The sequence below is a fragment of the Rhinatrema bivittatum genome, chromosome 9 (assembly GCF_901001135.1).
Source record: "Rhinatrema bivittatum chromosome 9, aRhiBiv1.1, whole genome shotgun sequence".
Lineage (NCBI taxonomy): Eukaryota > Metazoa > Chordata > Amphibia > Gymnophiona > Rhinatrematidae > Rhinatrema > Rhinatrema bivittatum.
Genome location: NC_042623.1, coordinates 11,379,671 through 11,406,077, shown reverse-complemented (window position 1 = coordinate 11,406,077; position 26,407 = coordinate 11,379,671). Strand labels below are relative to the sequence as shown.

At 45.6% G+C, this 26,407-nt stretch overlaps 2 protein-coding genes across 4 annotated transcripts in view; one reads left to right on the top strand and one right to left on the bottom strand.

The window, feature by feature from the left end:
* Positions 1–9,884, bottom strand: part of NUDT5 (nudix hydrolase 5) — a 29,737-nt gene extending 19,853 nt beyond the window's left edge. The window contains exons 1-4 of one of the 2 annotated variants that reach the window (XM_029615251.1): positions 9,758–9,884; positions 6,342–6,416; positions 2,977–3,044; positions 1,092–1,144 (exon numbers count right to left, since the gene is read on the bottom strand). In XM_029615251.1, the coding sequence (XP_029471111.1) occupies positions 1,092–1,144; positions 2,977–3,044; positions 6,342–6,395 (175 nt within the window). In that variant the 5' untranslated portion in view covers positions 6,396–6,416; positions 9,758–9,884. Of the gene's footprint in view, positions 1–1,091; positions 1,145–2,976; positions 3,045–6,341; positions 6,417–9,549; positions 9,678–9,757 lie in introns of those variants that run through there. The other variant, XM_029615249.1, reaches the window with a different exon arrangement.
* CDC123 (cell division cycle 123) overlaps positions 9,676–26,407 on the top strand; it is a 79,570-nt gene continuing 62,838 nt past the window's right edge. The window contains exons 1-4 of one of the 2 annotated variants that reach the window (XM_029615248.1): positions 9,676–10,034; positions 25,027–25,098; positions 25,215–25,272; positions 26,211–26,243. In XM_029615248.1, the coding sequence (XP_029471108.1) occupies positions 9,691–10,034; positions 25,027–25,098; positions 25,215–25,272; positions 26,211–26,243 (507 nt within the window). In that variant the 5' untranslated portion in view covers positions 9,676–9,690. The remainder of the gene's footprint in view (positions 10,035–25,026; positions 25,099–25,214; positions 25,273–26,210; positions 26,244–26,407) is intronic. The other variant, XM_029615247.1, reaches the window with a different exon arrangement.

Sequence of the window (26,407 nt, the reverse complement as noted above, 5' to 3'; positions counted from 1 at the left end):
AAATACCAGCAAAAGCAGAGTACTTTGATAAATTGTGTGTGTCGGGTCTGGCATTGCAGACAATAGCAAGAGCAGGCAGGGTCCTGAAAGCTGTTCTACAAAGGGAGATAAGTGGTACACATGACCCAACTGGTGGAAAATGACTTAACATAGCCCAGAGCCGGAAATGTAGTACAGAGATCCAAGCAGGGAGCTAAGAGAACTGGAGACCCCCATTCATCACTCAAATACAGGCCAATGCAATAGCGGGCACTCGGGTCAGTGCGCCGCTGCACACACAATGCAATAAGGGGATTAGTGCATGGCTAATAGCGCTCATCACATGCAAATTCCACGTAGATGAGGCTAAAGGTTGCCGCGCAGCCAAGGCATCCATTTTAACGTGGCAAGGCGTTAAAGCTTGCCACGCTCTATTAGTATTGTCGCGATACTAAATAGGAGGAACCACAACAACAACAAAAAACTGATCCTGCTTTCTGTGGATACAGTACGAGGAACTACAGAAAGCAGCATCCCGAGTTCTGACCCTTAACATTGTTTTTTCGATGTAAACCGGGGTGAAGGCACTCTGCTATACTTCGGTATAAAAAAAGACGCTACATAAATAAATAAATAAATAAATAATTTATTCACCGCTAAGGCCCTGCCGGGGGGGAGAGTGGGGGTGGAGCTGTTGTGCATGTCCAGCCACTCTCCCGGACACGCCAGGCAGAGGGCTAGGGATGCACAAATAATCCATCGCGCGTCCCTTTCAGCGAGGTAACTCATTTGCCTATTGCATCGAGCACCCGGGAGAGATGGATGTGCACGCGTTTAAAAAAAGAAAACGTGCCCAGTTTGGATGCGTGATATTGCATTAGCCTGTATGTGACTTCAGCAAACTGCATTGTCTTCCTATGCACCAACCAAGCTTGTGTAAGCTCTTGGGAGCAGGGACCCCCATAATCCTGTGAAGCATCTGGCGAGATTTTACAGGAGTTATTATTTCAGAGCTTCCCGTGCCACCGACCTGAAGCCGGTGAACGCCCCAGCGCTATTCGTATCACATGCACAAGCTCTCACAAGGTGGTTTCTTCTGATCCATGACCTACCGTCTGCCAGGCAGCCCTGGTTTCTGGTGGTGCGCTTCACCGTCTCCCAGGTTCTGTTCCAAGTAGAAAGGAAAACAAATCAAACAAGTCTTTTACAAAAAGAGTAAACATCACCGCCTGCCACAGCATCCAGGGCTTAATCTGTCAGGGAACAGCCCGGAACACAGTTCCGGCATTTCATTTCTGGTTTAAGAGGCAGAGCAGCCCCTCCCCTCCAGGCAGCCAGAAGGGAGCACCCAGAGAAGAGAGCGGCAGCCACTCTGCTCCCTAATCCAGCCCCTCCCCGTCCCTCCTCCTGAACTGCGGGGAATGGAGAAAATAAGGGTCTGAATTAGCACAAGGTTGAAACTGGCGAACCGAAGTACCAGTGGCCTTGATGAACGGCTCCCACTGCGCACAACTTTCAAACTTCTGCTAATTCATCCCCTTTGTGGGTCCATCACACAGGGCTTAATTTCCATCAGAACAACTCTGGGATCCGGGTGCCAGCAGCGCAGATCTATTCTGGCTCCCCCGAAGAACAGAACAGACCCCAAACAGGGCACCCACCCTCCCCCCCTGACTCTACTCTCCCAAACTCTGAACCTTCCCACACAGCAAGGCCAGGATCTGGAAAAGACGGGTGTGACAAAGCCTGTCAAGCTGGAGAAAGAAAATGAATTAAAATATCCTCAGTAACGAGCAATTCCTCTCTCTCGCCACCTCAGAGCCAGAGAAATACTGAAGGGACGCAGGGTGAGCACTGTCCTGATATAGGACACCCTTTCAGTTTTTCTCTGTCTCCATCTGCTGGACAGGAGGCTCAAGCCACTGTCTGGACTGATCCGGGTACGTACAGGGAACGAGCGACTCCTCTCTCTCGTTACCTCAGAGCCAGAGAAATACTGAAGGGACGCAGGGTGAGCACTGTCCTGATATAGGATACCCTTTCAGTTTTTCTCTGTCTCCCTCTGCTGGACAGGAGGCTCAAGCCACTGTCTGGACTGATCCGGGTACGTACAGGGAACGAGCGACTCCTCTCTCTCGTCACCTCAGAGCCAGAGAAATACTGAAGGGACGCAGGGTGAGCACTGTCCTGATATAGGATACCCTTTCAGTTTTTCTCTGTCTCCCTCTGCTGGACAGGAGGCTCAACCCACTGTCTGGACTGATCCGGGTACGTACAGGGAATGAGCGACTCCTCTCTCTCGTCACCTCAGAACCCCCCCATACACTGCCCTATCACACAGCAGCAGCCAAAGAGAGCCTGCAGGGCCAACCTCAACCCAGTCACAACCCGCTGAGGCGAGCAACCAAGGCAGGAAACTGCCCCCGACCGTGGAGGGCCAGAGAGCAGAGGGGGACAAATCCCTCTTCGTGATTCTCAGGCATCCAGAGAAGAATCTGCCTGCAGCAGAGCTGAGGTCTTCACAGTGCGCTGGCCAGAGAGGAACAAAAGTGTAAGAAGAGCTCTGGATGTAAACATCCTGTGAGAGTGTGAGATTTCCAAACACCTGACGCTGCTGTACAGCAGGCCTTGAGTGCCCAGGAAAGCCCTTTCAGGCAAATAAAAGACCCAATCCACTATTGTCTACTAATTTGATTGGGCTCTTTATTTCTAGGTAGAAGTATGAACCTATGCGTCAGTAGAGAGTCACAAGAATAAGCGTCGGCTGCCACAGTAATAACAACACCGACTATACCCCATAAATTCAGAGCAAGAGTGTGGCTGACAAGTGCTTTTTACTGTTTTTTTATGATTGTAGTGTCTGATGATTATTTTATGATTTTGTGTTTATTTTTATGTTGTAAATTGCTCTGGCCAGTACTTCTGATCGTGAGGTATATGAAAGCCTGGAAACACAAACCCCAGAAAGGACTCTTGCGGAAAGAGACGGCACCTTACCTGGTCTTTCCCGTAGGATCCACATAGGTCGTCTGTTGCAGCTTCACCCACTTTCCTTCCACGATTGTCTAAGACAAAAGCAGGAGAGGTTTCAGAGAACAGCTGCTTAATGGAATAAAACACACAATTTTCAGCCATGCTGTAGGTTAGACCCTCCACTTCTCAGAACAAGAGCGGAAACCGAACTGCATGGTGGTCCCATGGCGGAGAGGCTCAGGAAGAATCCAATCAGGTCTGAGGAGAGAAGCAACGGTGCGGGTGGATAAGGACAGGGGGAGGAGAGGAACTCAGCAAATAAACTCAGCAGCTGAAGGGCATTTTTCAGCCCGCGCTCTCATTCCTGGCAGCGCAGGCCCTTAAAAACCTCCAGCGCAGCCTGCCCGCCTCCTCCGGATCAACGCGGATAAGCCCACCGTACGAGACCCCTGCCGACAGGGGGTTTACGCTGCCTCCGGTTTAATCTGTTTGCAGCTTTCAATGCTGCTCAACTACTGAACTCAGAGAAGTTTTTAAAGACGAAATTAAGCTTCTGTCTCTCGGGGTTCGGCAGGTTCGCCGGGGATGTACGGGGTTATGAACAGGGCTGGAAATTATTTGATAAAATTAGGTGTTAGCCAAAATATTTGTAGGAGCCAGGGAAATGTTTCTCCTTAGCAGAAAGAAAGCCATGTTTTCTCTTGTTGTCATCTTATTTTGTTCAGACATTTTTGGGGGTTCATTTTGCTTGGGTTTTTCCTACTTTTTTTTTTTCTTTTAAATGTCTGCTTTCCCCGCTCCTTCCACCCATTATCACCTGGCATCAGACTGTCCTGGACCACTGCCTTTCCACTCGGGGCCCTGCCAGCTGCCAAGAACCAAGGAAAGGGCAGAATTTTTCCAGCCTGGATAAACTCGCACCAACATTTCTGCTATAAAACGTTCCCTGTTCTCCTGCCAAGGTTTATGGGGGCTGCAGCATGACCAAGAAGGAAGCTCAACCTCTCTGCCCTTTCTAATGGCACACGACACTTCCTTCTACAGCTATTCACCCACAAGGAAGCATTTTGGATGGAGATCTGTGCACCAGAAATGTGCATGTTCAACATAGTAACATAGTAATGACAGCAGAAAGAGACCAAAATGGTCCATCTAGTCTGCCCAGCGAGCTTCCCAAGGTAGTAACTGCCGCTCCATGCAGGTTTCCCCCATGTTTCTCTTAAGGGTAGTAACTGCCGCTCCGTGCAGGTTACCCCCATGTTTCTCTTAAGGGTAGTAACTGCCGCTCCATGCAGGTTTCCCCCATGTTTCTCTTAAGGGTAGTAACTGCCGCTCCATGCAGGTTTCCCCCATGTTTCTCTTAAGGGTAGTAACTGCCGCTCCGTGCAGGTTACCCCCATGTTTCTCTTAAGGGTAGTAACTGCCGCTCCGTGCAGGTTACCTCCATGTTTCTGTTAAGGGTAGTAACTGCCGCTCCGTGCAGGTTACCCCCATGTTTCTCTTAAGGGTAGTAACTGCCGCTCCGTGCAGGTTACCCCCATGTTTCTCTTAAGGGTAATAGTTAAACTGTGCATCCTGCTTAGCATATTAGTTATTAGAATGCGAGTTAAACCAGTGCAGACAGAGGCACTGGTTTAACTCACATTCTCTTAAGGCTGGAAATGTTATCCTGGAATGAGATGGAGTAAAGTTTCCAGCACTAGTTATAATCTTGGGCAGAAGCAAGAATTTGGTGCTAGGTATTTTATGTTCAGAAAAAGCAAGTTTTTGCGCACAAAACATGCATTTGGGCCGAGAGCTGCAGAAAGGTCTGGCTCTGAGTAGCAGCTAATGATCCTGATCCCCACACTGCATTCTCTCTACCCTGATAATATGTGTGTGTGTGTGTGTGTTTGTGTGTGTGTTTCCACATGCACTAGCAGGAGTTTGTCGTGCATGGAATTATTAGCAGGGATTATTTATTTTTCCAGTATGGTCAAGGCACCTTCTTCCTGATCTGGACCTATTTAAAGGTGAATGTAAGGAGGGCTCCACGGCAAAGCTTAGAAACAATCCAGGGAACACAAAGTATGAGATCTTAGCGTTGTTGAGTCTGCACTGTTCACCTTCTTGCTGTCTTTTTTTCCTCTGTTCTCCTTCGTTTCCTTTCTCCCAGTGGCTGGGTAGGACAGGTGGATAAAGGGACATATCTTTCGCGTGTGCGTCTTGCTCAACAGATATAGGGATCGGGCTTTTCAGTAAGGGAACGTCATGAATTATGGCACGACTGTGACGAGTCTTTCTAATATCCTAATGCAATGAGTGCCATAAGCTGCTTCTATCCAGGGCAAATGTATAATGCTGTTACCTGTTCCTCTGCAAGGTTTGTTTCAGATATATTTGGATCTCCATGGGTTGGGAGGATCTCTGTAATGCTATTCTACAGCTGATCACAGCTGAGATACTTCCCCACTCCCTGGAGTTTAAAATGTGCGTTCGATGATTTAGCGTAGCATTAGCTTACTGCATCAGGAGTTTAAAAACGTTTTAATTTGTGCATAAAGAAACTTTAAGCTGAAATTTAGCACAGTTTTAAGCTGCATGTTATTGCATCAGCTCCTTAGTCTGCATTACAAATACTTCACCATCTGTGTCCTTTTCTAAATGAAAATGAGTTGAAGACAGTTGTACGCTCTATGGTAATGACAACCGTGGATTATTGTAATGCACTATATAGGGGTTTACCTCTTTACACTATTTGGGCACTTCAATGTATTCAAAATCCCGCTGTTTGAATTGTGGCGGGAACTCAAATCTCCCAGCACTTAAAAGTCTAACTTGTTAAAAGTATCATTGGTTACCAATTATCTGGAGATTTAAATTCAAGGTTATGTTCTTGGCTTTTCAGGGGATCAATGGGCTTAGTCTTCAACTCTGCCCTGAAATTGTACCAACCCACAAGGACCTTAAGATCAAGCTCACAAATGTTCCAGCTTTCAAAGTAATTTGACTAGATGAGTCGCGAGAGAGGACCTTTGGTCTGGATTTCCCTACCACAGTATTTGGAAAGCAGAACTGGGCTATTAAAGTTCAGGAAACTGAAAAAGGCCTCTCCCCTCCCAACAGGCTTTTAATATAGGAGGGTAACATTGTGATAAGCTAATATGACTTAGGAATGGTCAAGTGCAAGAGATTTTTGGTCTTAGGTGGCGTGAGGATTGTGTATATGCGAGTCATGTTTCATGCTTTTAATGTTGTGCGTTTTAGTGCTGTAATTGTGGACGTACCACTTGTAAACCGCCTCAAAATGTTGATAGGCGGTCAATAAATGTTTAAATAAACAGTTGAAGCGCTTCTAAGTTCAGTCTCTCGGCCCTGTAAGCGGAAGCATGAAACGGGTGCTACTGTACCTCCTCTTTCACGATGGCCTCTTCGGCTGGAGCTGCGGTCATCTCCTTTTCCATTTCCAAAGCTCTGTGCTCACCCTGCACAAAGTCCAGGATACCATTAGCACAGCATAACAATATTTAACTCAAGAGAACACACAGACGAGCCCTTCTGGGGTCACATTTAGCTTAATACACAAATATTTAGTTACAGCTTGTACAGAAGAGCTGAGCGTGTGAGGAGAGCAGGAGTTCCTGCCCACTTCTTATTGTGGGACCATCGGCAGGTCACCTAACCCACCCCCCTTTCATACTTCCTGTAGACCCTGTGGGAGGACAATATACCCCATGATTTAGCATGGAGGCATCTGGGCACATCAAAGATGCCACCGAATACTATTAATTAAAAAATGTACACTTGGCAAAACAGTGAATGTTGGCTTGTGTAGAACTGTGTGCATGATTGGCCTGCTCAGCTTGTCAGTCAGTATGTGCAATAAACACTATTTCTATTGTTTAGGAAAAAGATTAAAACTGGATACATAAGCAGATATTTGGCTAGGTTGCTTGTTGATTTTATTGTCAAGTTTCCTGTTTTTTTAATGTTATATCATTATTGTTTTATATATATATAAATTATGCTTAAACATGAACAAAACCGAATGCATTCTAATCGCCAGAAATAATGTCAGACCAAAACTTATCCCACCTTTCCAATTTGACAATACCACCATCCAACTCAAAGACAACGTTAAGGACTTGGGCTTCTGGATTGATAGCGATCTAAACTATAAAATACACATCTCTTCAAAAATAAAAGAAGGATTTCACAAATTACATGTAATCAAACACCTTAAACCTCTGCTTCACCCCCATGATTTCAAAACCGCCCTTCAAACCCTAATCTTCTCTGGTCTGGACTATTGCAATTCTCTACTAATTGGCTTACCTAAATCATCCCTAAGACCCTTGCAACTTCTTCAGAATGCTGCTGCCAGAGTCCTGACGGGTAAAAGAAAATTTGATCATATCTCACCCGTACTCAAGCAATTACAATGGCTCTCAATTGAACAAAGAATCGAATTTAAGATCCTCTCAACTTTACAGAAAGCAATATACAAAGCAGACTACACCGCACTTGATGACATCATTCATATCCAGTACTCTCCACGCACAACAAGATCAACTAGTAAACTACAGCTAGTGATTCCATCACTCCCTCATGCTAAACTCTCGTCCACCAGAAACAGAGCCATTTCTATCATCGGCCCAAAACTATGGAACTCCTTACCTCAGTTCCTCACCTCCCAAGAAAACCCAAAATCTTTTAAGAAAGAACTAAAAGCCTGGCTCCTCTGCCAATCTCATACTGACAGCCTGCTCAACAATCTCAAAACTTAATCCCACAGCTTCCCATATTTTGTCATTTATTCCCCCCTCTGTCTAATCTCCCTGTTTCCTACAGATATCTAAGTCTATTTTTTCATTATACTTGAACTCAGTCTATTTAATGTACATATCCTTTGGTACATCTTATCTGCTATGCTCAATGTGTTTATCCTTTGGGATATCTTGCCCTGTTCTTATGTTTGACATGACAGTTCTCAGATTGTTAATTGTTGTTTTCTCTTCAATGTCTTCAATTAGTTTTATGTAACATGTTGTTATAATCTGTAAACCGGAGTGAAGGCTACTCGGCTCTACCACGGTATATAAAAAATGCTAAATAAATAAATATATTTCCTATGTTTATTTGCAGTCATATTTATTGCTTACATTTTGATTTTTTTGCAATCTGCTTTGTGTTTTCACATGGTAAGGCAGACAGACATTAAAGAAACTGAATGTTATGGCTGGAGATTGAGCTCCTGAGATAAATGCCAAGGCATTTTTAAAAAAACCCATAAAATCATCTGCTAAAGTGAGAGCGCAGTCAGCATGACCTAATCCTAATTACACCATGGATATCAATGCACCAAGTGATTCAATAGCTAGCTTCTAACCTAAATCCCAGCGCAATACCTGATGCATATAATGTAAATGCCCTAGCAGTCTCCTCGTCTTTCTTTCAATACTGGTGGAATTGCTAACAACGCTTACTGAGAGCACCTTAGATTTCCAGTCGCTTGGACGTTCAAAGGAAAATGTTTTTACGATATCTGCAGTTAATGCTCATAAACTATTAATTCCAATTTAAGAAAGAATCTAAAGAACAATTTTCAGAAGTTATTTCTCAGGTCAAAACGGGCCTTCTAAAGATTCCGCCCCGCTGAAGAGTGCGCGGAGGCGGAGCCCCACACTTTTATTCAAATTCGCGCTTTCCTTTTTTCCGTCTCATTTTTCAGTGACGCGATGCATGCGTCCTATGGTTTACTTTGTAACTCTTTATAAAAGGTTGAGGAAATAAGAGAGGCGGATGCCGGTGGAGGGATCTGCATGGAAAACTGCCCGAAGGGAAAGCAGATGCACGCATTCCCTTTGAAAGGCTGTGCAAAGCACACAGGTGCTCAGTACCCAGGGGCTCCGCACCTAGCCGGGCTGATCCGAGGAGCGATGACGGACTACGCCCAAGGAAGAGAATTAAAGGTATCTGCAACTGCACTCAGCCACCACCTTCTGGGACCCATCGGGAGCTTCTCTGTCTCCAGAACCCGCACTCTAAAAACTACTCCACAGCCACTGCTCCCCCGAACGAGAAGCCCTAGTGGAGGGGGAACTTATAGCTATGGAAAGACAAATCTGACAACTAGAATTGCAGCAAAGCTTTCACCCGTTCAGCCCTGCCTCGGGGCTGAAAGAGCCGTCGACCCTGCCTGCTGCAGGAATTCATTGCAGAAGCCCCAAACCTTTGCGACCCAGCGATCGGCAGCAATCTGAGGCGGCCGCAGAGTTTCTTCTTATTGGGGAAATCCATTTCTGCTAGGGGAGGAATGCGGAGACGGGCGGGCAGCGGGAGAAAGGAGGGGACCGCAAGGCCCATCCAGGCTGCCCAATATTTCCTCATTGCATTTAGATTCCGCCTGGCAGACGTTGCACAGCCTCCGGCTTTCCCGTCACGACTGAGCTGGGCATCTTTGCCTCCCCCTCTGACATTGCGCCCGAGTCTTCCCCTCTTTTGAATTTTGCTCCTAGCACTTCCCGTGCATGATTTACGCCTGGGAAGTATCGGCGCCCGCATAAGCTCCCGGGGGCAGGAACTGGCTCTCAGACGCGACTGCGGCGTGATATTCACCTCGGAGCGCGGGTCGCCCTGGAATAAAGCTTGCGCAGGATCCCGGTACAGCGCCCTAGACCACGGCTCGAGCAGGAAGGTGCCAAGGCTGCTCCGGAGCGAGAAGCGTCTGCGCGGACATCTCAGGGCTCCGCCCACTCCATGCTTTCCTGGGCGAGGGGGACTGAGCCAGAGCGAGGCGTGGAACGCACGCCTGGGCGTCACATACCGGAAGTGCCCGGGCAGAGCGTGCCCCCGGTCCTTCCCTCGCCTCAGCCTGCCGGGGAATCGGAGTTCCGGTTCCTGTGCCGGTCCTGGAAGATCCGGCCTTCTCTGCCAGCGGCCAGGTCTCGGGAGCGGGGGGGGGGGAGTCGGGGCCGGAAGTGCCGGAGCGGTTTCCGGGATGAGACTTCCGGGGCGGGTTCTCTCAGCATGAAGAAGGAGCAGGTGCTGCGCTGCCAGTTCTCCGTCTGGTACCCGCTCTTCAAGAAACTCACTATCCGCAGGTGAGAGCGGGCCGCGAGATGCACCGGGGCTGCCGCAGGAGCTTGCTGGACACCCCCGCACCTGCAGTCTGAGCCTCGGGAGGCCTGAACCCCGGGGGTGCCCTCTGTGGCTTGGGAGCCGCATGAATATGGGAGGGAATGGGAGAAGCTCCCCTCCGCCTAAAGCCGGCGCTAAGTCAGACACAAACTGTGCTTGCTGGCTAAAGGCAGAGATATGGTAAACAGGCTTTAAAAAAAGTACGCGAAGGTGACATTTGTTTCCTTGACAAATGTCACTTTCGCTAGACGTTGCAGGAAGCAATATTTATTTTATTTATTTATTTAACAGTTTTTTATACCGACCTTCATAGTAATAACCATATCGGATCGGTTTACATTTAACAGGGGAATAACTGGAGTAACAATTCAAGTAAAGGAGAGCTAAACAATAGGAGGGAATAAGTCAAAGTTACAATCAACAGGGAAAGAGAAACTTGGAAGCTTGCGACAAGCTGGAAGGAAGATAAGGCAGGAAAAATACAAAGTGTTACCGTCGAGTGTACGGTTCAAAGCTTAATAGGTGCTTTAACCTGGAAGAGTCAGAGTCCATTCGTGAGTGTAAATGCCAGGTCGGGTAAGAGTGAAGGTCAAACTAGTGATTGTCTGGTGGATCGGTGAAGGCTTGGTGAAAGAGCCAGGTTTTAAGTCTTTTTCTAAAAGTTAAAAGGCAGGGCTCCAGTCTGAGATTTGATGGGATGCTATTCCAGATAGATGGGCCTGCTATCGAAAAGGCTCTGTCTTTGGTTGTAGAGAGGCGTGAGGCTTTAGTGGGGGGAAATTTCAGAGTGCCTTTGAGAATATCCCTAGTTGGTCTGTTAGAGGAGTGGAGTTTGAATGAGAAAAATACATATTTATTTATTATTTATTTATTATTTTTGTTATACCGAGTTTCATGACAGATATCACATCAACCCGGTTTACAATTAACAATGTGTGTAAAGCATGGCGTAACGTAATAAACAATATTCCCAATAAACTGTGAAACTTTAAATACAGTGAATCAATACAGTGTGTGAGGAAGTTACAATAAAACAGGGAAAATTAACTTGGAGCTGGAAGAGGGGGAAAATTGAACAATGCAATATATACATTTCTTCCAATTAATAAAATAGTATAGTAGAGTAAATAAATAAGCCTATGTGGATACATGTGATGGTACATAAATAAGAGACGGTAAAATAAGTGATCAAGGGGATAAATAAGACATAGTAGTGCATGGAAAGATATGATAAAAATGGAACGGTAGTATGTAACCAAGAGAATAAATAAATAAGACACAGTAGTGCAAGGTAATGGAATGATAATACTCAGCAGGTAAAGATGATAATACTCAGCAGGTAAAGATGAGTATAAGTTTATGGTAGGTGGATTCTTGATTAGATCCAGTTATTGCAAACGAGTTTATGAAGATGAGTAAGGGTTTTATTCAAGGCTTGGAAATGCTTTTTTAAAAAGCCAAGTTTTAAGTCTTTTCTTAAATGTTAGAGCGCATGGCTCCTGTCTCAAATCAGGAGGGATAGAGTTCCACAACGCTGGACCTGCTGACGAGAAGGCTCTGAGACTCAAGGCTTTATGTTGGAAGGTTTTGGCTTTTGGAATCTGGAGTGACTCTTTGTAGTATTCCCTGATGGGTCTGGTGGAAGTGTATTTTTTAAATGGTATTTGTAGATCGAGATGCGTGTGTTGGTTAATGGTCTTGAATATGATGTTGATGGATTTGTACTGTGTTGGAAGTTGGTTAATGAGGGTTATATCTGTGGCTTTGAGCCAAGTTTCTGTTATGGCGCAAAAGTCTGGGGTTGAGTCCTGTAGTATGTCATTTAGTATAAGAGTTTTGTTAGTGAGCGATTGAGCGTTGAATAAGATGATAGTGAATAGGGTGAGACCTAGGAACTGTGTGGTGGGGGAGATCATGATTGGGATGAGTGATTTGTGGGTGCGTGGGCGGTACAGCATAGTTGGAAAGGTTGAAACGGTGCTGGATGAGTGAAACAAAAGGGGAATTGAAGCTAGACGGCAGCCAATTCTGGGCCCTGATTTTTACGGTCCGGGTTACTGACATTACACAGACATTAGGGAAAAAGCGCAGGACTGCAAAGTCCAAAAGCCAAAGCACGTTCAAGCAGCAGCATTGTCTGAATTATCAGGAAAGCTGCTCACCCTGTAAAAAATGTTAGAAGTAATTTTGTTATGTGTTTGGCAGTTACTTGGTTCTGATTCTCACTGTTACTGTCCTTAACATAAAGCTTGGGGGTAACCTGTACAGAGTGACAGTTACTACCATAAGAAATATGCTGGGCAGACTGGATGGACCATTTTTCTGCTGTTTAGCAGTATGTTACATCTTCATTGGAAGGCTGGTAGATCCCTGGAATAGACTACTTGCACAGATAGTAACAACTACATATGTGACATCCATGCTTGGCATGGACTCATTGCAGTGATGAGGGCAGATGGGATGAAACGGATAAAAAGAAATTACACTTTAGAGGACCAAATGGGGGAAAATACAAGCTTGTAGGCAGAGAAGGGCAACAGGGCTACATCAGGATTCCAAGAAGACTGGCATAGCCAACATGGAACAGCCGTGGTTTCCAACACTAATATCAATGAGCATGGGATGGCCAGATGTTTCAGAATACACCCTCAGTAGTTTGGGTAGCTGCTTGGATAATTGCAAAGCTTGGTGGTAAGACATGGGGAGGGGCTTGGCTATTGGGTTAAATATGTAAGAAAACAAAGTAGGAAGCACTTAATTCCCAGCTGCAAGTGGAGATAGTAATGAAAATTAAATGTGCTTGAGACAGAAATAGAGTGCCGTAGTAGTAGGAACGGGTATGAAAAATTAGGGAGAAGACGTGAGGGGGAATTGGTGTTGTCTTAAGTATTGGAGTTTGTATGCTCATCTATCCAGAGAGAAACATAATATTTGTCATGCTGGATCAGACCAAAGGTCATCAAGCCCAGTATCCTGTTTTCAACAGTGGCTAATCCAGGTCACAAATACCTGGCAGGATCCCAAGAGGTAGAGAGATTCAAAGCTCCTTATCCCAGGGATAAGAAGTAGATTTCTGCAACTTCACCTTAATAATGGTTTATAGACTTTTCCTCCAGGAACTTTTCCAAAGATTTTTTTAAATGCAGATACACTAATAGCTTTCACCACCTCCTCTGGCAAAGAATTCCAGAGCTTAATTATGCATTGATTATGCATAATGCATTAATTATCCTTAAATGTGAGTGAGACAAACTCCAAACTCATGGATCACCATCAACACAGAAGTCGCCAATATCAAATGTACACTTATCAGGAAGGAAATTAAACCATCCAACAAATATAAAGCCCCATGGTCCACCCCTGAACTGAAAACCATCAAACGATTATTAAGACAAGCTGAAAAAAGATGTAGAAGAAACCCTTGCCCTGAGCTGAAAGTCAGATTCAGAACCATCCTTTATATTTACAGAACAGACATTGAGAAAGCCAAGCGAGAATTCTATGCCAAGAAAATACATAACTTTCAATTTAATCCCAGAACCCTATTTGCATATGTCAATGATCTCACACAACCCATCCAAAACTCACACAAAAGCATCAATCAATCAAAAACCTGTGAAGAATTAGCCCAATTTTTCAATGACAAAATTGCAGCGAAGATCGCAAAAAAACCCCAATATGAATGATGAAACTACAAAATTCTCAAGCATACCTAACGTGAAATGGACACATTTTGAGAACGTTGCCTCAACTGAAATTGAAGCAATCATCCGAAAAATAAATCCGGCTGCACATCCACTCGATCCCATTCCAATAAAAATTCTAAAACAAGTTTCCAACACCATTGCCAAACCCATAGCTGACATAGTCAACATCACTCGATCAAGGCATTTTTCCAGACAACCTAAAATGTGCGGTCATCCAACCAATCTTTAAAAAACCGCAACTTGATGAATCCGATCCAGCAAATTTCAGGCCCATTTCAAATCTTCCCTCCATAGCCAAGATCCTTGAAAAAATCGTTAACCAACAACTCTCCGATCACCTGGAAACAAATAATATATTATTTCCGGCCCAACACGGCTTCAGGAAACTCCTTAGTACAGAAACGCTACTACTCCCTCTCTGAAGCAATCCTCAGAGGACTAGACAGTGGCCACTGTTGTTGCAGTATATTTCTTTAGTGTCCTTCCTCTAGGTAATAAGTCAAATTTAATCATGTTGTGATCACTATTGCTAAGTGGCTCCAACACTGTTACTTCCTATGTTCCACTAAGGCCTAGGTCTAAAATAGTTTCCCCTCTTGTGCGTTCTTGTACCAGCAGCTCCTTGAAGCACACATTTATTTCATCCAGGAACTTCACCTCTCTCGCATGTCCTGATGTGACATTCACCCAGTCAGTACTGGGGTAACTGAAATCTCCCATTATTACGGTGCTGCTGATTTTGTTAGCTTCCCTCATTTCTTTTAGCATTTCATTGTCTGTCTGTTCATTCTGGCCAGGTGGATGGTAATACACCCCCATTGCTATTTTATTCCCCTTCCACCTGGAATTTCTATCCATAAAGATTCAACACTGCATTTTATTTCCTGCAGAAATTTTATCCTGTTTGACTCAATGCCCTCTCTAATATATAGTGCGACCACTCCACCAATTTGATCCATCCTATCATTTGGATATAATTTGTACCCTGGTATCACATTGTCCCATTGGTTATCCTCCTTCCACCAGATCTCCGAGATGCCAACTGTATCTGCCTCTTCATCCAGTGCTATACACTCTAACTCCCCTGTTTTATTTTTAGACTTCAGCATTTGTGTACAGACAGTTCAAAGTTTTTTTTGTTTGAACTAACAACCTGCTCATCAGTTGACAGGGGTAATTTGGAATCTGTCTGCTCTGGTCCAGGTTAGTATTTATTGCAACCTCTCTACTGGGATGCCCTGATTTCCTTGTTCTCTTAGTAGCCTTCAAAAATACCTCCCTCCGAACCACGCGCTGCAGAGCGACTGTCGGCTTTCCCCTTTCTTCTAGCTTAAAAGCTGCTCTATCTCCTTTTTAAAGCTTAGTGCCAGCAGTCTGGTTCCACCCTGGTTAAGGTGGAACCTATCCTTCAGAAAACATCCCACCCTTCCCCAAAATCATGCCTAATTCTTCACAAGCGTAAAAAAACCCTCTTCCCTGCATCATCGTCTCGTACATGCATTGATACTTTGGTGCTCTGCCTGCCTCTGGGGTCCTGCACTTGGATCATTTTGGAAAATGCTACCCTGGAGGTTCTGTATTTGGCTTTCAGAGCCTCCCTCCTGCACTTTCTTATATCACTGATACCCACATGTACCACGACAGCCGGCTCCTCCCCAGCACTATCTAAAATCCTATCCACGTGATGTGTGAAGTCCACCACCTTCACACCAGGCAGGCAAGTTACCAAGCGATCCTCGCATCCACCAGCCATCCAGCTATTTCCCTTCCTAATAATTGAATCACCAGCTACAATGGCCATCCTACCCCTTCCCTCCTGGGCACATGCCCCTGGAGACCTATCCTCGGTGCGAGAGGATACTACATCACCTAGATGAAGGCAGGTCTTAGCTACAGGATTGCTCTCTGCCTCATCAAGCTGATGCTCTCCTTCCAGGTGACTTTTCTCCTCCAAGGCAGCACAGGGGCTGCCAAATTGGAGGTGGCACTGCTGTACTTTGTCCCTGAAGGTCTCCTCTCTATACCTCTCTGTCTCCCTTAGCTCCTCCAGGCCTGCCACTCTAGCCTCCAGAGATCGGACGCGGTCTCTGAGGGCTAAGAGCTCTTTGCACGGGGTGCATTCAAGCAACCTCTCCCCAGCTGGGAGGTCGTCATACATGTGGCACTCAGTGGAAAAGACTGGAAAGCTTCCCTCTCACCCCTGGACTATTGTCTGCATCTTAATTTTGTTGGTTTGTCAAGTTAAAATTTCTAAGGGAGTAGGGATGTAAAACTAATCTAAAGCACTTTTAGATAATTAGGCAGAGTGCATGGATCAAGTGGGCCTTGTGTGCTGTCATCTGCTTACTGTGTATGTTAAATATTGAACCTAAGGAGAGAGGAGAGAATTTTGCTCCCCAGGAGTTTATGAGAAGCCATTGACAAGAATCTGTGCTCCGCTCCTCTGCTAGTCTTAGTCAATTTTGTGGAATGAGAACTGCCAACGTATTTTGCATAACTCAACCAGTAGTTGCAAGGAACAAAACAAGTAATACTGTCCTTTTTTTCGTTTAATTTGTATTTCATTAATGAGGAGAAATACATGTTTTCAAGAATGACAGATCCAATTATTCATCCCCACCATCATCAGAGATTTAAGTTAACTGGGGTAAAATTACTGCAAAAAAAGCCTTCACTCTGCAGCTCCTCACTACCTCCCTCACTCTCAACTCGCTCCTCACTCCTCCTCGTGCACACTTCTCATCAGACAGGTCACTCCATAATGGTGCCATTCTCCTCCTCCTACCACCAATTTCCCGTCGATAGCAGGCTGATTTATCCGTGCTGTATGGGAGCGCGTCGTGATCCTGGTAGGCGGAGCTTCCCTCAGTGAGTTACAGAGTTTGAACTCTGTGCAGCTGCGCGGTGTGTTCCCACGCGAATCAGCCATCTCCTCCTCAGTCTATTTTTTTCCGTGAGCCAAATGCATGTGGGCTTTTTTTTTCTCTCTCGGTGAAGTTTTTCCAATTCGAGTTTTTTCCCCACAAAATGGCACCGAAACCGTCAGGGTTTAAATATTACCAATGCGGGAAGATTATGTCCCTCACGGATGGACATAATTATTATTTGTGCCTCAGGCCCGATCACGATCAGAGATTCTGTCGTGATTGCAGAAGGATTTCACCCCGAGTGCGCCGACATCGCGCGGAGCGGATGGAGCGGCTAAAATCATCAGGCGCTTATGCCCCGACGCCATTGGCACAATCTTCGCCTGGCCGGGTGAAGATACCATCAACAGCGCATCAGAAACGGGTCTCCTCCCTGGGACTACGGGACAAGCCGCAACACTTTAAATCCTACTTATCTAACAGAAAGTTCTCCGTCAAGATAGGAAACGCCAACTCCACACTCTATCCCTTGTCTCAAGGTGTCCCACAAGGCTCCTCCCTCTCCTCCACCCTTTTCAACATTTATCTCACACCTCTATGTCAGCTCCTCACAGACCTCGGCCTCAAATTCTACCTCTATGCAGATGACGTTCAAATCGTCATTCCCATTCACAACACTCTCTCAGATGCCCTTGCCTTCTGGAACACATGTCTTGCCAACATCAATGACTTCCTCACCAACATCCACCTCGCTCTAAACTCCTCCAAAACAGAGCTGCTCCTTATCTCTCCTCACCTCCCTCCCAAACCACCGATCTCCAACGATCCAGCTTTCAACGTCATAACACCCCAACCCACAGTAAGAGACCTTGGGGTTATCATAGATCAACAACTCAATCTCAAAAAACAGATCAACTCCATCCTCAAAGAAGGTTTCTTCAAGCTTCACATCCTGAAGAAACTCAGACCCCTCCTCCACTATCATGACTTCCGCACCGTTGTCCAAGCCACCCTTTCCTCAAAGCTGGACTACTGTAATGCCCTCTTCCTTGGCCTACCCTCCTCCACCACCAAGCCCTTACAAATGCTCCAGAATGCCATCGCCAGGGTCATCACCAACTCAAGGAAAGCTGATCACATTACCCCAATACTCAAAGAACTCCACTGGCTCCCCATCGCATCCCGAATTCTCTTCAAAATTCTAACCATAGTGCACAAGTCCATCCACTCGCACAATTCCAATTGGTTGGATGAACCCTTTCGTCCTATACGCACTGAACGACCCACTCGCACTGTCAACAAAGGCACCCTCTCCATTCCCCCTTTGAAAAAAGCCCACCTCTCCTCTACTAGGGACCGTGCACTATCCATTGCAGGCCCTAAACAATGGAACGCCCTCCCTACCACTCTCAGGCTAGAGCCATGTTACGCCAAGTTCAGAAAAAAACTTAAAACATGGCTCTTCCGACAAGCCTACCCTGATTAAGTACACCGACTTCTGCAAGTATCTTGCCTACGCCTTGTATATTCCTGTAAATAGTCCGTTGCAGTTTTTATTTATTGCTTTAATTCCTCCACCTCCTGCTCTTTGTATACTCCTCCTTGTTCGCCCTCCCTGTTCATTGTAATTTCTACCTTTAAAGTTACATTGTAAACCGGTATGATGTATGCATACTAATACCGGTATATAAAAGTTTTTAAATAAATAAATTTTAAATAAACTTAGGAGTTGGGCCCAGGTACTCTTTGCCTACAGAGCACGAGAAATCGCACCAGAGGTTGAGGATCACTCCCCCTGCTCCCATTAAGACACCATCTGCGTCGTCCAAGGCACAGGGGTTCTGTCCCTGGCGTTTCGCGGCCTAGGGCATGTCCGCGTCGAAGCACATGGCGCACAACCGACGCTCATCACATGGGACGCATGCGCCGTCCACAACACAATCGAAGCATCTTGCGCCGTACATGACTCCTACAAAACAGCAGGCGCCGTCCACAAGTCCTTCGAGGCAGACTGCGCCGTTCACGACGCCTTCGAAGCACGATGTGCCGAGCATGACGCCACTTAAGCATACGGAGCCGTCTAGGAAGCCATCAAAGCAGGTTGCGCCATCTACGGCACCATCAACGCATACCGCACACTCTCCGGCGCCATCGATGCATCAGGATTCTGTAACACATGTACTTTCCAAAAAACATAAAATGAAGACACACTCAGGGTCCAGACACAAACACCGAGGGTATAAAGGAAAACCAGATACATATTCAGTACATTCTGGCCGCTCGTCTCATTCCAGAGCAACCCTTACAGATGTGGATGTAGAATTTTTCTCTGACCCTCCTTCTCCTTCATCCAGGGCGAGCTCCAACAGTGCGGTCTCTATATATTCCGACATGTCTTCCACCTCCAAACAGAGAAGCCATTCGCCGGCCTTGCATACACCTTCTCCTAAAAGACTGAAGCCTGGTCCTTCAATAAAACATCCATCAGATCTTCATTCTCAAGACAGTCCACATCCCCACCTGTCTTCCAAAAAAAGGCAAACTAGAATACCATGGGGTGCACTAGCATCAAAAGCTATGTCTACAATATCTCAGGTGTTATCTACCTTCTTTGAAGATCTAGAATCCATGGAGGTACCACAATCTCCACCTAAGGATTCTCCACCACCTGCTTCTCCTATGGAAAAAATTCCTGCACCTCCAATAGGAGAGGATATTCCCGAGTTTCCAGGCCCGGATCATCCTGATAGCCCGGAATCGCCATTTACATCGGCCTCGTCTACCTCTTCCTCCATGGGCATGCTGTCCGAACCACTGGACACCTTACCAGAACCCTATTCTCCACCGGAGGATCTCTCCTACTCTAAATTTATTAAGAAAGTGGGGACACTCCTCAATGTGGAAAGTATCTGACCTACGTTCTGAGACATTCGGTATCCTAAAGATTTTTGACATGCCACATGAGCCCACTGCGCTACCACCTCATGCAGTTCTACAGGGAGTTATAGAAAAGATGTGGGAAGCTCCTTTTCCACTCCTTCCACATCTAGGAAAATGGACTTAAAATTACGAATGCGAAAACCCAGCAATTTATAACTCAGCTCAGCTTCCGCATAACTCAATCGTTGTTGAATCTGCAGTGTCCAAGGCAAAGCGTCCAAAATTGCACGCCAACACTCTGCCAGGTAAAGATGACAGATATCTGGACAAGTTTGGCTGAAAGTCTTATCATGCTGCAATGCTGTCATCAAAAATAAGTACTCACCAATTTTATATGACTCAGTACTTATTTGAGTCTCTACAAAAGTTACGACCACTCTGCCTAGCAGACGACAATTCCTTACCGCAACCCTTCACAGACTTAGAAGGCTTGCGTCATTTGTTACGTTCCATTTACGAGAACTTCGAGACATCTGCCAGGACCTCGTCGGAAGCAATTGCAGCTCGTCGCATAGCTTGGTTGCGAGCTTGCGCCATACAGGACGATGTCCATGAAAAGATCGAAAAGATATAACCCCTTCTATTGTCGTAGAACATACCCAAAGGGCCAATTTCGTTCTTATCCTTCATTCAGAACACAACCATTCACTCCAGCAAGATCTTCTTCACAGTCTTCGCTACCACATCAGTGCTCCTGACAGCAGCATCCTGCTAAACAAACTACAGCATCCCCACAGAAGCAGCTTCCGGCTTTTTGAGAGCAGCGACGCCATCCTCACCGCTACCAGTTGGGGGAAGCCTACAATTCTTCTACAAGCATTGGGAGTCCATCACTTCAGATCATTGGGTCCTACAAATTATAAAAGAAGGTTACCAATTGAATTTCCTAACCAATCCCTCTCTGCCGCATATACTATCTCTGCATGGCTTCCAACATCAGATACCCTCATTGGAAATGGAGGTCTCGGAACTCCTTCTAAACTAATCCATTCAGCTTCTTCCATTTCTTCAAAAGGATCAAGGATTCTACTCCCAATACTTCCTCATTCCCAAGAAATCAGGGGGGCTTCAACCCATTCTCGATCTTCAGGACCTGAACAAACATATTCAAAATGACCTCTCTCAAAAACATTCTTCCTCTCCTGCAAAGGAACGATTGGATGTGTTCCATCGATCTGAAGGATGCTTACTCGCACATTCCCATGCACCCGTCCTCCTGGCGTTTCCTATGTTTCCGGGTCCAGAACACACATTACCAATACAAGGTCCTTCCGTTCGGCCTTTCCTCGGCACCCAGGGTATTCACGAAGTGCCTAGCGGTGGTGGTGGTGGCTCATCTCAGACAACAGTCAATCCAAATTTTTCTCCAACGCAATTATATCTTTTTTTGAGATGCGTCGACCAGAATTGTACACAGTATTCAAGATGCGATCTCACCATGGAGCGATACAGAGGCATTATGACATTTTCCGTTTTATTCACCATTCCCTTTCTAATAATTCCCAACATTCTGTTTGCTTTTTTGACTGCCGCAGCACACTGAACCGACGATTTCAATGTGTTATCCACTATGACGCCTAGATCTCTTTCTTGGGTGGTAGCACCTAATATGGAACCTAGCATTGTGTAACTATAGCATGGGTTATTTTTCCCTATATGCATCACCTTGCACTTATCCACATTAAATTTCATCTGCCATTTCGATGCCCAATTTTCCAGTCTCACAAAGTCTTCCTGCAATTTATCACAATCTGCTTGTGATTTAACTACTCTGAACAATTTTGTATCCTCTGCAAATTTGATTACCTCACTTGTTGTATTTCTTTCCAGATCATTTATAAATATATTGAACAGTAAGGGTCCCAATACAGATCCCTGAGGCACTCCACTGTCCACTCCCTTCCACTGAGAAAATTGTCCATTTAATCCTACTCTCTGTTTCCTGTCTTTTAACCAGTTTGTAATCCACGAAAGGACATCGCCACCTATCCCATGACTTTTTACTTTTCCTAGAAGCCTCTCATGAGGAACTTTATCAAATGCCTTCTGAAAATCCAAGTACAAAGGGGTACATTTTAAAACATAGCGCGTGCGCGTACTTTTGTTCGCACACCAGGCACGAACAAAAATCCGGTGTCGGCGCGCACAAGGGGGTGCAGATTTGTGCAATTTGCGCGCGCCGAGCCCTGCGTGCGCTGCCCGTTCCCTCCGAGGCCGCTCCGAAATCGGAGCGGCCTCGGAGGGAACTTTCCTTCTGCCTCCCCCCACCTTCCCCTCCCTTCCCCTATCTAAACCACCCCCACCTTTGTCGCACAAGTTACGCCTGCTCGAAGCAGGCGTAACTTTGCGCGCGCTGGGCCGGCTGCCGCGTGCCATGTTCTGGTCCGGAGGCTGGTCTGGAGGCCGCGGCCACGCCCCCGGAATGCCCCCGGGCCGAAACCACGCCTGCGGCACCGCCCCCAGATGACGCGCCAACCGCGTCTCGCCCCCCCCGACACACCCACCCCAAGAAAGCCCCGGGACTTACGCGCGTCCCAGGGCTTTGCGCGCGCCCTGGAAGCGTATGCAATATAGGCTCGGCGCGCGCAGGGGCGTTTTAAAAGGGTTACGCGTGTACCCCTTTTAAAATCCGGCCCAAAGCACTATGCACCAAACATAAACTAATACATGATGGAAAATCAGACTGGCTAAACACTGCACTACTGGTACACGTCCCACACAGGAACCTTCGTTCCGCAAACAAAGCTCTCTTAACCATTCCCTCAGTCAAGACAGCGAGACTAACCCAGGTAAGAGAGAGAGGGCCTTGTCTTTAGCAGGACCCACACTCTGGAACACAATGCCTTTGGAGACCAGATTACAGAGAGACCCCAAAACATTCAAGAGAAGTCTAAAGGCATGGCTTTTTAAACAAGCCTTTTATAAAGAGACCGGAGAATAGAAAATACACTGGAATAAACAGAAGAGCCCCGGCACACAGCACTATTCTCATAAATGTGCATTACAATATTTTAACATTGAGTACACAATGAATGTAATAAGATAACACAGTAAATGTGATTTTTTTTTTTGACCTGTAAAAGTACCTGCTAGGTACACCTGGCCAGAACCTACATCACTAAACATTTGTACGTATTTTTATGATTTAATGTAACCGAAACTTAATGGCACCGGTTAGAATGTACTATAGTACGCTTACTCCAACTTTACTTATGTGCCTACATGTAAACCGTTGCGATGGCGTATAACTTAGCGACGGTATAGAAAAGACTTTAAATAAAAAATAAATAAATAAATACACTACATCTACCGGTTCACCTTTATCCACATGTTTATTAACTCCTTCAAAAAAGTGAAGCAGATTTGTGAGGCAAGACTTGCCCTGGGTAAAGCCATGCTGACTTTGTTCCAATAAACCATGTCTTTCTATATCTTCTGTGATTTTGATGCTTAGAACAATTTCCACTATTTTTCCTGGCACTGAATCAGTGCCAGTGTTCTTGGTGGCGGTTACATCAGCAAGGAGAGTCAGCAAACTACAAGCTCCAGTTCACTACCCTCCATATCTAGAGTCACACTTCGACCTCACCCAACCTTTTTACCGAAAGTAGTCTCTGCGTTCCACGTGAATCAAACAATCACTCTACCAATCTTCAAGCCGAAACCACATCTCCACGATAGAGATCGGCAGTTGCATTCACTTGATTGCAGACGAGCTCTGGCTTACTATAAACAGAGAACTGAATCGCAGTCTGGACCATCCCAGCTCTTCCTTTTCTTTCAGTCCTAATGCTCCGGAACAGCCAGTCTCGAAAAGAACGATTGCCAGCTGGTTATCCCAGTGCATCCAGTTCAGTTATAACAAACGTTCCCTAAAATTGGACTCTAAACCTCGAGCACACCAAATTAGAGCCACAGCAGCATGGGTGGCGCACCTCTAAAGACTTGCATTAATAGATATTTGCAAGGCTGCAACGTGATCCTCCTTACATACATTTAGGTTGCACTACTGCCTACAGCAACAATCCACCTCCGATGCTGCACTGGGTTCAGCAGTCTTGTCCACCCGACAACGATAGGACTGTCTACTGTTATAGAGATGGATGTACTACACTACTCCAAATAAAGGTGGACACCATCTGTAGCTTGGGACTCCCATGACAGCATGGCTAAATCAGCCTGCTATCGACGGGAAAAAGCAAGTTTGCTTACCGTGGACGGTGTTTCCATAGATGATTTAGCCATGCGTTGCCACCCTCCTCCCTAGACAGTTTAAAAAAAAAAAAGCAATTGCTAATTCCTTACATCTTGGATACAAAGAGACTGAGGAGGAGCTGGCTGATTCGCGCGGGAATACACCGCGCAGCTGCAGAGAGTTCAAAACTCTGTGACTCCCTGAAGGAAGCTCCGCCTACCAAGATCGCGACGCGCTCACATACAGCATGGCTAAATCATCTGCTATCTACGGAAACACCGTTTACGGTAAGCAAACTTGCTTTTCCCGACTGCGTGCTTTCCTCCTGGCTGCGTGGCGTGCTTGGGAGAGTCTTCCTGCACTGGGGCGTCCTGCGCCCTCTCTCGCCATGTTTTAAATCCCATCTGTTATTGTTAAATTTTGAACTTATGTACACTGTTCCAAGTTTCATAACCTTGTTCTATGTAATGCCTTTTGGCAATTTTCATGTTCTGTTTCAATGTAAACCGATGTGATCTTTATTTCATATAGGAACACCGGTATATAAAAATCTAAAAAAAATAATAATAAATAAATAAATCTGAAGGACCCGCCTTTCTCAGGCTGCTTTTAAATCTTGGGCCTGATTCTCGGCTTTTAGCCTCATTGATTAACTTTCTTTACCTTTTCTTTTTTAACCCTTGGCTTACTTAAGGAAATGCCCCAAGTTTGTCTTATTAGATTGTAAGCTCTACAGAGCAAGGACTGCCTTTTTGTATGTTTGTACAGTGCTGCATATGTCGTGTAATGCTATAGAAATGTTTAGTAGCAACACACCTAAAATGTTTCATTCAATTGCTGTTTATATGTAGAATAAAAAGTTAGTGAATGCCATAAGGCAAGATTTATTTTTATTGAAGCTGCTTGACCTTCATAAAAGGTGCTTATAATTCCTTTAATTTTTCAGTTTGACACAAATGCTGACAAATGCCAGATATTCCAGTAAGAAGTGTCACAGTTTGAATAAATTGCTTTTTAAATTTATTACTACAGATTTTCTCATATGGTAAATTACAGCTTGTGCCAGAGCAGAAACAAATGTGATAAATATTTGGTCTGCTAACAGTTTCTTCTGTACCCGGCAGATAGTGCTGGAAACACAAGCAGTTTCTGTTTGTTGAAAGGTTTACCTTTGAGAGTGTGCGTGCCAGAAAGCAATCATGCTGGTTTCAGTCTCTGTATTTTTATTTTTTTTTGTCTCGTTTAGTGTTATTCTTCCCCTGCCACAGAATGTGAAAGACTATTTGCTTGATGATGGTACGCTGGTGATATCTGGAAGGTAACGTATGCGTTTGGTTTTGGCTTTCTCCTGCATTACCCTCTGCCACCAGCAGGTGTTGCCAGAGGACTGTTGTGGTGTTCCCCATCGGGTTTTAATGGATCTTTCTTCTGCAGGGAAGATTCGACAGCAAGTTCCCAGACAGCCTCTAACAATAATGAAGAGGAGACAGAGGTCTGTGTAAAGTGGAGTTTGGGGTTTAAATGTATAGCAGCATCTTAGGGTGGGGAAGTGGGGCCAGGCACTTTTCTCCTCCTACTCTTCCTCCTTTAAAAGCAGCCTCAGCTGTGACTACAGTGCCACGAGCATTCATGTGTAAATATCTGTTGGTTGGTTTCCCCCCGTTAACCTATTCTGCCCTTCCTTCTAGCCCAGCTGATGCAGTGATAGCTCTTGTCCAGGGGCTGCCGACTGCAGCTCTCTTTGCAATCTTGTTCACATGCACCCTAAATCTGCTCTTGCATGCTACCTGGGACCTGCGGCCAGGCCTCCCACTTCTCTAGTCCTGGGGTGTGGGCCATTCTTATCGGGATGCATGCCAGGGTTCCAGAGAAGGATGTGGGTTTCTGGGGAGCGAGTCACAGCAAAAGACTCTCCAAGTCACCAACAGAGCAAGGATTGCATCCGCTTCTCTGTGTCTTCTCTTCTTGGGCACTTCTGGCTCGGTATCTTTATCTGGGACCCTGTGCCTGGCCCTCCTTCTCCGAAGGACAAACTATCTTTGAGACTTTAGTGCTGGAGCCTCCGCTGAAGGGAGTTCTGGGCATTCAGAGCTGCGTTTTAATGTAGAGGGAGAATGTGGAAAGGCAGCTTTTCTGTGTCTGTCAGAAGCCAAACAGAGTGGCTGCATTTTCAGCATCCTTTACAAATTTCTGGATAATGCAGCAATGCTCAAGCCTTTAGCTGTGCTTTCTGAAAACTTCTTTTCTAATAAAATTGGATACAAGCATTTTTTTGCACAGACTATTAGTGCCAGTAAACCTGTATAGTTATATTTCTTTGCCTTTTAGCGGTGTCCATTTTATGTCAGATGTGTCAGTTTCATAGGTACCCGATGATGCATTTACAGAGCAGTAACATCCTCTCTCTTTCTCTTGCCCTCTCTTGTTCAGTGGTCGGATGACGAGAATACGACAACGCTAACGGTAAGTGAGCTTGCATCTTTTGAAAGGAACATGCAGGTCTTTGACAATGCCAGTGTTGTCCCATAACAGGCAAATTAATTGGCCATTTCCTCTCAGTAATGAAAAGAATATATTTTCTATAACAGCTTTTTGAAAAGAAATATATATTGGTTTGTGTATGATTT